Source organism: Barbatula barbatula (genome assembly GCF_947034865.1).
Source record: "Barbatula barbatula genome assembly, chromosome: 19".
Taxonomy (NCBI): Eukaryota; Metazoa; Chordata; class Actinopteri; order Cypriniformes; family Nemacheilidae; genus Barbatula; species Barbatula barbatula.
The window spans coordinates 13,784,989-13,795,850 of record NC_136782.1 but is presented as its reverse complement, the minus strand read 5'-3'; the positions used below and the strand labels follow the sequence as shown (position 1 = coordinate 13,795,850).

Below are 10,862 nucleotides of genomic sequence, written 5' to 3'. Positions count from 1 at the left end.
CACTTAAGAGTCTCGCGCCGGCCGTTACACGTGGATCTCTCTAAACTCGTCATTCTTGGTTACTGCCAAAGGCTCTATGATTAATAATACTTAAGAGAGCATTATATTATCTAGTCCCTTAGACTATAAAAAATGTAAATAACGATTGTTTTCTAATCAGAGGTCATGACCACTCCATAGAGTTGAATAGACCAATCGTACTTCCTCTGATGGTAGTTTTTTTATAAGCAATCATTTCCTATGTACACTTAGTTAGAATAATATTCCGATTGAGACTAAGAAATGCAGACGTAACGGAGAAAATATAAAGCTATCAACGTTGCGCTCTAAAGTCAGTTGTCATTGCAATAGATAATACAAAACGAAAAAAACATCAACTTGAAAAAGTCTTTATTTATGCCTTTACAAACGTATTTACAGTAAATAATAATGCAGATCATTATTTATTATAACAATTAATTATAAGATCAAATGTCCTTTCTACAGTTTTAGCATACAAGACGTTCTTAGTCTAACCATATTTCAATGACGGGCAGCTGACGTTGGCATGGCCAATGTAATCTTTGTAGCAATCCAGTTACCAGGCAATAGCTTTTGGAGAAAACATTGAAAATAAAACACTGGGAAGTTTTCTCCAGAACACGACAGTACTCTTTCGAGACTTTTCAGCTCAAATGATCCAAGTAAGGAATTAAAGGAAGCTGGATCATGGTTATTCAATTGATGAATACAATTATTCAAATAAATAGAAGGAAAAATTCTTTCAAACAGTCTCTATACTGCTTGTTGAGGTTCTGGAGCTTCAGACAATAAACTGGCAATGCCTCTATTCTTACCAGAAAACCTGCATCATACCATCGACTAAAATCCACCTCCTCACTTTAGCTTGCCTAATTCACATGTTCTTTTAAAATATGCAGTTGCTACGAATCTCCGGTGCTGCATTGAGAACCAGGCTGAAGGATGTTTCGCTAAATCATGCATTTCATATATTTAAGAAGCACTGTCGAGGAAGTTGAAATCTGCATGTCCAAGAGAAACACCTGGTGGCGTAGCTGAGTTGTGAAGGTAGCAGGTTTACTACAAGGGATAGCCAGCAGGGGTAGATTTGTCATACTTATTGCTCTCTAGTGAGAAAGGTGGAATGCGCACGTCAAAGTGTGAGCCATCTGTTCTCTCAAAACAGAATGTCCCCCTAGAGAAACAAAATAGTAGAAAAGGATTTTTAATGCTCATTGTCACAAATGTAAAACGTCAAAACAAGTCTAGTGTGCAAAAAGCACTGATTGGTAAGCGAATGTCTTACCCTATGAATTTTAAAAGAAAAGAGGTTCAACCTATAGTTGAAGGTATTTTGATCAACTCACCACATGTGTCCACTCGGTGCTTGAAGAGAAACATGACTGCTGTACTGAAAGGCTGGCTGTTCTCTGGACAAAACGGGCTCCTGGTGAAATATTAAAGGTTTTTTCAATAAATCTTCAATGGTGTTATGACCATCCAGTAAGACTCTAAAGTACCTTGCCCACGACTCCTCTTCCACGGACTGTTTCCAGAGTTCCTGAGAGACTGAAGATTCTCCAGTGTCTTTCCCTTAGTTGCACCACCTCATTGCTCAGGTTCTCTAGACGGATGCAGTACCTCCACTGAGGAAAAACATTAGCATCATCAGGAATATTAATTCCTGTTCACACCAGATTGGTAACTATGGCAATAACTGTATTAGCATTCATACCAGAAGACAAAATGTTCTTCATTTTATGTTCACAATATCACATGTAAATCTCTTAAATTAACATGATCAATACTGTCTTTATTCTGGTGTAAATATTTAGCACCTGTTTAAAATACTTTAGCCTTAAAAGGGACACAATGGTTTTACACTCTCTCTAGGCCTCCCTAAACTCATATTTTGGCTATGATTTGTTGGCCAAAAAGAGAAAACACGAAATAAACTAAATTAAAGATAAACTTAACTGATAGCATTATTTACTGAAATCGAAATGATACCGTTATCATGATTTAACTGTAATTGTAGATATGAAAATGTGTGTCGTTTAGTGAAAAATTGTGGGCCTCTATTCTGTAAACTGGTTTATAGTTAAGAGTAGAAGTAGCTTTTTTTAGTATGTTTGCTTACCCAATACACATGTGAATTCTGAGCTTCCTGTATAAACAGAAAAACAGAAATCTGAATCAAGATCGATAGTTCATATCTGTAAAAGTGAATATATTCACTCCACTGCACATATATTACAGAACATTTAAAGTCTCTGATCTTACTCTCATGCCCATGTAGAAGGGGATGACGGTAACACGGATGTTCTCCGTGGTTTCCCTGTGCACATCTGAGAGCTCGAGCCAGGGATGGTTCTTCTCCTGCCAGGCCCTTAGCGTATCTCTAGCGGTGAATGGGGGATCTAAATAGGCAATGATGAGACAACCGGTGAGACAACTGATCAGACACTTAGTTTTAATCAAGCAGTGGTTAAGCACTGTTGAAAGAAGTGTCGTTACTTTTTGAGGGGCTAAACAAGAGGAAGCGTTCAAAAAGTTCATGCTGGATAGGAACTTGCTCAGTGGAGTTGTAAGGCAGAATGTCTTCATGACTCACATAATCCAGACCTAAGCGACACAAGCACACAAAAATAAGTCCCTACAACCACAATTTTGATAAAATGGGAATCATCATCACTATTGTAAACATAGTGCATTTTGTATTATGGAACACTTATTACCTGGGATAGCATACAAGGCCCTGCTGTCATCATGATTGGCCAAGAACGTAACCGCTTCAGTCTGAGACCGCTGAGACTAATCGTTACAAAAACAAAGTAGATAAACAGACTGCCTACTACACAAATATAAGCAAGGCGTCACAAACATTAATTCACTTTTATTATTATAAAATGCTTGCTTATGCTACATACATTTACATCTCTAATTTGATGTCACTTACTATGTGTGGACAGTCTCTGGTGTCTATGAGGACCTGGTAGTATGTATGCATTTTCCCTTTCACCTCTTTGGATCCATGGCCTGCAGTGTCTGGCTTGCTGAAAAGTAAGATGACAAACAAGTTAACAACTCTAAAGTATCTTTATCAAAAATAAGCCCACAAGAGCTGAAGCACATACCTGTCAGCCGCAGCAGGGCTCACATCTCGATCATATAGGCGAGCATGCCAGGGGAATAACACGATTCCCCTGTAGCCAAATATACTATGCAGGAAAAGCTGTGGATAGCATGTTGAAAAGACGTTAAAGGGTTACTCAAAATGTTTGCCTCAAAGAAATATAACAAAGAAATAATTGTACTCTCTCACCTGGCCTGTTTCATATTTGCCGTGTTGCTTCAGGGCCTCAAACACGCCGACAGGTTCAAGTATTTTCCCCTCTGCTCTGTTTCTGCCACAAATTAAAACAACAAAAAAGTCAACTGAAATATCTTACACTTGGAAAAGGTTTATTGACCACACAACCAAAATCAATTCCTCTCAGGCAGCAACTGATCAGCTAGCAAGAAATGACCCGTATTCGACACAGACCAGATTAAATTGTTCCAGTTCACCATGCACTGACCTGACAGCTATGCAAGCTGACCACAGGAAAAAGACTTGTTTACTCTGTTGGCTCAGGCACATATCACCAATTATGTAATCAAAAATGTATTTTGAGGTTTTAAAGCAAGCCTGAGATGTGTCCATCTTGAAGGCCTTGTTTTGCCATGTTACTACCTGCCCCATGCAAGAATTACAGTTTTATGGCAATGGCATTTTAAAAGAAACTCAACAGTTGCATCACTAACATATCGAATTGGTTTATGCAAACGAAGTTAATCCCATAGTTATTTCACTGAGCACTGAAACTTTATGGCAACAGTATCGCAGCTACGAGCATGGGAATCCTACAAAGTACAGTTACGGCTTACATCAAACTCCTGACAGCTGATTTGGAAGTTTCCACGTAATATACATTTCATACATTATAAAGTTTTGCACTTACAACAGTTTGTTGACTAACGTAACAATTCCGCGCAGTTATTTAACACGAGGAGGTAGCAGTAAATTACATCTCTCTAGCCATTAACGTTACCTTGATGACATGAACCTCGTCTGCTGAAAACTGGACAGTCCACAAGCTGAACATAACGCCTGAGGTCTTTTCAGATCTAATCCACTGTTGTACTCGACTGCACTCCGTAATCTGTTAGTGGATTTCAGCTTGTTATATTTACTGGCGGTGGACAATAAACCCCGACGTATTACGTACGCTGCCATCTTGGTTTAACAACCTGTACGCGAACACAAGAACATAGTCAATACAATAGTCACAATTAATCCAAAAAAAGGCATTTAGAGTTGTGAAATTCACGAGTTTTTACAACGACAACGCTCACTTAATGGCTCTTAATTCACTTTTACCGCTATAAGGCTGATTTGGACCATACGCAGTTATACAGCATTTCCCATCAGACATTGCAACCGGAAGTCGTCGTGGATCTTTGGAAAAATGTATTGGAATAATTGTTTTTAGAATTGAAACCGCACTAAACGTAAGGAAAACACCACCCAATACAACCAGAATTATGATTAAATTTAAATTAATAAATAATCAAATGCTTTTCTCACAGCAATCAAAAGGGGCGGTCCCTTGTTACGTGTAACAGAAGCAGTCAGATGATCTGCAGAAGAAAACAGGAAGCGTGTTTCATTTAGGACGAATTGTTTAATATAATATTAATGTCGCTGTAACATTAGAGCTACAGATATATACGCGTATATGCTGTGCTTTTCTGTAGATGTTTTTCTTCTTTTTTTCATGTAACGTTAATTCGGGACGTTGCATTTATAAGTAGCAAAGAGCTCTAAGGTTAGTCTTTCGACAGATATATATATAGAAGTTCTTTTCCTGTAATATTCTTCTGTTTATGGTATTTATGTTCTATTTATAGACTATACTGTTTAGTATATTGAGTCGGCATCTTCGTTAAGCATGGCTTCTTCGTTTAAAATCGGAGAGACATTTCATAAGAAGGTGAAAGATTTACTGAACAAAGAATCTTCCATATCGGAAGAACTAATGGAAGAATTGGAGAACCTCAAAAATCAGTCCACAATACCATTCAAGACTGCGAGGAAACTCCACAAGCTTCTGCGAGCAAATGGTAAGAGAACCCTGATCACTGGAAAGTCTTGCTTATACGTACCTAAATATGAATTCGCTATTTTATTGATTTGTTCCTTCTGCAGCACACCCAGTGTATCTACATGAGCTGCTTGAGGACAGCACACTTTATCTCCCAGAAGTTATAACACCTCCAAGGGTAAGTGAAAAAGGTAGCAGGACTGTCCATAGTTGCATAACATTTACATTTATGCATTTGGCAGTTGCTTTTGTCCAAAAGCGACTTGCATTGCATTACACTATACATTTGTTTCTGACTATGTGCAATCCCCTGGGATCAAAACCATAGCCTTGGTGATGCTAGTGCCATGCTACAGCCACAGAGCCACAGTAAAGCTAAACGTGCATGTTCTTTAAAATGTATTTATTTTCTGTTATTTACAACAGAACCCCCAGCTGGTGGCCAGGCTAGAAAAGATTAAAGCCAAACTAGCCAATGAAGAATACAGGAGAATTACACGGAATGTCAATCCACAGGTGAAGTCTTGGCTGCAGTGTTCATAAGGGACACACAACCTCTTTTCATTCGTAATGTCTTTGAAAATGTAAGCCAAAATGTCTGTTTTGCATAACAGGAGACTTCTCGTCATGGAACCTTTGTAGACTTCGGAAGGCAAGGTAAAGATGTTTTTCATTCTTGGTTCATGTTGTTGTATTTTCTCATACGGTTCATCATTTAGATTGATCCTATCTTGTTCTTTACTGTTCATTTGTGTTCAACAGTGCGTTCTGTGAAGGCGGTGGTCGTTACTGTATTCAACTTCCTTGTAACTGTAATTGCTGCATTTGCATGTTCATATCTGGGCAGCCAGTATATCTTCACTGAGACAACAGCGGTGAGTGCACAGCACACACCAATCAATGCACAGTGACAAGTCATAAAATTGCTTTTCACAAAATTATGCATGTTTTTATTTCTTCTATTTCTTTTTCTCAGAGGGTAATAGCGGCAATGATTGCAGCATCTGTTGTTGGTCTAGCAGAGCTTTATGTTCTGGTTCGAACTATGGAGGGAGACCTTGGAGAGCCCTAAAACAGATAGCATCACTTAACACGTCAAACACTTTTGTGTCTTTCAGTTACTAGGAACATTGTACAGATTGTTTTGACTGTCGATGGGGAAGTAAACAAAGGTGCCACGTTTGGAAGCATATTTACTTGACTATAAAGGTATTAAATTACTTAAAGTTTGTCTTTTGGAACCCACCACTTTGATTGGAAGGCACTGTAAGTTACTTTTCGTAATGTTATGTTTTTATTTGTTATGTTAGTCTTTGTTTTGTGTACATGATTGTAAATTAAAATGAAAAAAGATAATAAAATGATAACTAAAAAACAATTGCAGCTTTGAGTCAGACACGCTGAAAAGAAGAATTTCTTACTCTCTGGTAATGTGTGGTCACTGGGCGCACCTTTATTTCACCAGAATTACATCATTTTCTGCTTACCCAGATCCAGTGCTTCAATTGTACAGAAACACAATTATAAACATTTGTGGATTTTAAGCTTTGGCAAAACCTATTAGACCTTTTTATGTGGTGTGTGCCTTTAAATCATACTCATTCAATTGAATTTGCCACAGGTGAACTCGTAGCAAAATCAAAAAGCAAAACTGGAAAGCTAAATTTCAAGTGTCCCAGAAAGGGCTGTGAATACTTACGCAATTTAATTTCAATTGTTTATTTTACGTTAATTATCCAACTTGTCACAAATCAGTTTTTTTTAAATAGACTCATGTACATTTTTTAAAGTAGTTTAACACGGAGCAGAAACATAAGAAAATGTGGGGAAAAATCAAGGGGTATGAATACTTTCTCAAGAAACTGTATATGTGCATATATGAATATAACACTATATTTAAAATCAGGCAATATCAGGTTCAGTCTTAATCCTTTTGAAGTTAAAGCCACAATATGGAAAATTTTTGTTGTGAAATATCAAAAAATTACTTGCAGTGTGATATATTTCATGCAGTTCTGTACTTACATTATCCCAAATGTTCCCAAGAATGTGCTAATCCAGAGAAATTCCTATTTAAAATAAAGGCCCATCCCTTGTCTTCCTTGTATTTGTCGCCTATCAGTGACTTAATATCCATTGCTAGCGCCATGCTCTAAACACTGGAAAACTATGCTACCATGAGTTATTTTGCCTTTATTCGTTTATACATATTTATGATATTACCATGTTTTGGTTGTGTATGGGATTTATTTAGTTTTATTTTTAATAAAAAAAACTTGATTATTTGACATCAAGCTTCTGTGGTTTATTTATATGTTCGGCCATGACCAGCAATTTTGGGCGAGTTTTAAACAAGCTATTTGAATTGGATTTGGCCCGTAACAGATGTACAGTTTATCTTAATTTTAAAAAAGTCTCAATCAAAATGAATTTAAATATTATTCTATGAGGGATTAAAATTGTATTTTAACAGAACCTTTTGTACATAAATCAACATCTTGTCCACTAAAAAAAGTCTTAATGTAGAGTTTGGTGAGCTTAATAGGTACGTTTATGTATTAATATAATTTATTAGTGTCCAGTTGAGTATTTATTTACATTTTGTACGTTAATTCTTAAAGCCTGCTTCATTATTGTTTTTTACTTTCACTTTGTGTGAGGTAAAATGCGCGAGCTCTCTCTCTTTATCTAATGTACCTTACTTTTGCGTGCCGCACAGATGCATTCTCAGGTACTGAAATTTGGCACTGATTGGTTTAATGCGAATCATAACTTGATAGATGCAATGTAATTTGGTTGCGAGAGTTCCGTTGACATCCTTTGAAAGAATGGAATGTTGAAGTCATTTGTGTCTGATAAAAACAGAATTTGAGAGAATGCTATAAAGATACAAGGTTGTTAATACAGTATGTTTATTGTAAAATAAAGACTATTGTTGAAATATAGATATTGTTGAATCAGGAGTTCATCTATAAACATCCGAGTAGAAATGTTCAATATAATAAAGTCCTTAATTCATACATTCATAAATGATTGTATAGTACTGATCATACTCTGTGTGAATTCTTTTAATAATTTCTTCTCTTACCTCACTATGAATCTCTTCCTCAGGATGCTCGGATTCAGGAAGATTCAGATATAGGGTATGCTGATCTGATGTCTGAAAAAGTAAAACAGATTTCTGTTTCAGTTTGAAAACATAAAGTAAAATATCATTGATATGTTTGTATTTCTTGTACATTCTGTAATGTTCTTGTTCATTTGTACATATAGCAGTAAGTACCTATTGTATTGTAATGTGTCCATAGTCTGAAAGAATTCAAGCGCATGTGCATTTGTAATCTGAGGAAACTGATCTGTTGCCTGTAAAAGTAAAAACAGAAATGTATTACTACAACTACTATTATTATTTCTTATTATTTCACATTTTGTTTCTTTTTCTTGTACATTCTGTAATGTCTGTGGATATGTACATGTTGCATATATAGCAGTAAATGCCTATTGTATTATATTGTGTCCATAGTCTGTAGAATCTTTCAAGTGCATGTACATTTGTTCTACTAATTTCTTTCCTTACATCATGAATCTCTTCCTCCCTGTCAGGACATTTAGATTCAGTAATCTGGGTATCTGTCGTTTGTAAAAGAGGAAAATGTTGATTTAGAGAATTATATCATTGTTGTTGTTATTATCATTACTGTTATTTCATATTTTTTGTATTTCTTGTACATTGTGTAATGTCTGTAGATATGTACATTTTGTAAATAAACCAGTAAATCCCTTTTGACCATAAGCATTCAAGTTCTCGAAAAATAAATAAAAGATTTTGATTTTTAAGTCAGTGATTAATCGTGTTAAATGACCCTGATCTCAATATTGACGTAAAAGTCAAATTTACAAAGTAATCGCGATTATGATTTTTTTTCATAATCAAGCAGCCCTAGTACCTGTACATAGTGCTTGCACATATGACAATAAAGAAAGTTGACTTTCCCTTAAGATACATGGTATTACTGCAAATTTAATATTTTTGTATTATATAAAAGACATCGGTTCATCAGAGAAATTCATCTACATACATGTTTAGATTAGATTAGATTAGATTTAACTTTATTGTCATTACACATATACAAGTATGTAGTTTAGATCTAACCAGAAGTGCAATAAGCAAGTGCAGGTTATACAGTTAGAATAAATACAGAATACAATATTGAGAAAAATATTATACAGTGGGCATGGATTATGAAAATATTATACAGTAGGTATGGATTATGAAAATATTATACAGTAGGTATGGATTATGAAAATATTATACAGTAGGTATGTTCTATGAAAATATGACAGTGGCTATGTACTATGAACAATATATACAGATGACTATATACTATGAACATTAACACTATGAACATTAACGTACAGGTGGATATAAACAGATAATAATTTAGACTAAACAATAGTGCAAGTGATTTAAGTGTGCATAGATTATTGACATTAGCTATTAAAGTTGCAATGCAATAGGTGAGTTAATGCAGTTAATGCGGTTATTAAAGTTACGGTACAGTATACGAGTTATAAATAGAGTAGAAATGTTCAACATAATTAAGCCCTTAATACATACATTTATAAATGATTGTAAAGTATTGATTATAGTTTGTAGACAGCTCTGTGTGATTTGTTTTATATTGTTTCATACCTCTTCACTTGTAGAAGGGTTGGTCTGGACTCTGGAGATCTCCAATATAATTTTTTCACGATTCGCAGTTGTGGGGTCATTTTGTAAAGATAGATTAATATCCAGCCCACTGTTGACACTCAGTACGCTGCTCACCTCAATCTTAATGTCATTGACTTTAAGACTGAGATTCATGATGTTGCAAACTGTGAAAAAAGGAATTGAGAATGTTTTATATACGGCAATGGTGCACAAAACATTTCCCAGTCAAACAAGAAATCATAAGTCAAACAAGAAACCAAACCTATGTATAAAAGGACACAACAGTTACTGTCAAACGGCTGACATCCATATGCAACAAATATCCAGAACATGCCTATTTTACAACATTGAGTATTACCTAATATCATTAACTCATATTTGAAATAAATATGGTTCTAAGCAATTATATAGGGCAGATTGGATATTTCATGTTCAAATAACACTAACGTTAGCTATTAACATTTTGCTAAGTTGTTAGCATGTTAACACGTCACGGTATATTTTAATTTCTTGCTGGGAGTGTTCCACACTGGTAAACACACCAACATACAGGGAATTTTGAAAATATGCTGAAGCCCCCCTAAAAAGGGCTTAGTGACGCCCCTGGTTGTCATTATTTGCGAACGCGTGTTTTCTTTGAAACTGCAGCCCGAATACAAAATCAAACCGTGACCGTTTCATCTTTAGTAACATTACTAACGAAATTCACGTCTTACCTTTTAAGGAGCGTTTGATGTCAAGTTGTAAAGAGTGAGAGTTACTCCTGGTTGCTTTGCACCGCTACCTGCCATTTAAAACTTCTGCTGCTGCGCGAGAGGACGCGTTCTACTATATGACGTAACAATGGAAGCGTCTCGAGCTTATGATTAGTGTTTTTTTCTATTTTTCTTGTATGTGTCATTTACTGGAAAGCACAACGGTAGTTGAAATGAATTGTGATATATAAATAAATTGTCATTGTCATATTATAATTTTTTTCATTGAAAAACGTTATCCAAATC

At 35.6% G+C, this 10,862-nt stretch overlaps 2 protein-coding genes across 5 annotated transcripts; one reads left to right on the top strand and one right to left on the bottom strand.

Annotated features, from left to right (window-relative positions):
* Positions 1-373: 373 nt before the first annotated feature.
* Positions 374-4,583, bottom strand: poldip2 (polymerase (DNA-directed), delta interacting protein 2). 4 transcript variants are annotated; one of them, XM_079481856.1, is made up of 12 exons: positions 4,424-4,583; positions 4,095-4,293; positions 3,326-3,407; positions 3,138-3,235; positions 2,960-3,056; positions 2,739-2,814; positions 2,518-2,625; positions 2,284-2,420; positions 2,141-2,167; positions 1,521-1,646; positions 1,368-1,447; positions 374-1,195 (listed from the first exon to the last, which is right to left on the bottom strand). In XM_079481856.1, the coding sequence occupies exons 2-12, from the start codon at positions 4,277-4,279 to the stop codon at positions 1,081-1,083; spliced, it is 1,131 nt and encodes a 376-aa protein (XP_079337982.1). In that variant the 5' UTR covers positions 4,280-4,293; positions 4,424-4,583; the 3' UTR covers positions 374-1,080. The 4 variants fall into 4 exon arrangements, with proteins under 4 accessions (XP_079337982.1, XP_079337983.1, XP_079337981.1 ...); XM_079481857.1 differs by having other exon boundaries at positions 3,326-3,401; positions 4,424-4,518; XM_079481855.1 differs by having other exon boundaries at positions 4,399-4,481.
* vma12 (vacuolar ATPase assembly factor VMA12) lies at positions 4,258-7,434 on the top strand. The gene is made up of 8 exons (XM_079481860.1): positions 4,258-4,554; positions 4,633-4,871; positions 4,954-5,166; positions 5,252-5,325; positions 5,574-5,663; positions 5,762-5,804; positions 5,910-6,022; positions 6,124-7,434. Exons 3-8 carry the CDS (start codon positions 4,995-4,997, stop codon positions 6,217-6,219), a joined length of 588 nt encoding a protein of 195 aa, XP_079337986.1. The 5' UTR covers positions 4,258-4,554; positions 4,633-4,871; positions 4,954-4,994; the 3' UTR covers positions 6,220-7,434.
* Positions 7,435-10,862: the final 3,428 nt, after the last annotated feature.

Coding starts and splice junctions, on each gene's coding strand:
- poldip2 (XM_079481856.1), bottom strand. CDS start 4,279: ATGGCAGCGTACGTAATACGTCGGGGTTTATTGTCCACCGCCAGTAAA. Junction 3,236..3,325: donor GCAAATATGAAACAGGCCAG/GTGAGAGAGTAC, acceptor TGCTATCCACAG/CTTTTCCTGCATAGTATATT. Junction 2,626..2,738: donor GGCCTTGTATGCTATCCCAG/GTAATAAGTGTT, acceptor TGTGTCGCTTAG/GTCTGGATTATGTGAGTCAT.
- vma12 (XM_079481860.1), top strand. CDS start 4,995: ATGGCTTCTTCGTTTAAAATCGGAGAGACATTTCATAAGAAGGTGAAA. Junction 5,664..5,761: donor CACGGAATGTCAATCCACAG/GTGAAGTCTTGG, acceptor TTTGCATAACAG/GAGACTTCTCGTCATGGAAC. Junction 6,023..6,123: donor TCTTCACTGAGACAACAGCG/GTGAGTGCACAG, acceptor TCTTTTTCTCAG/AGGGTAATAGCGGCAATGAT.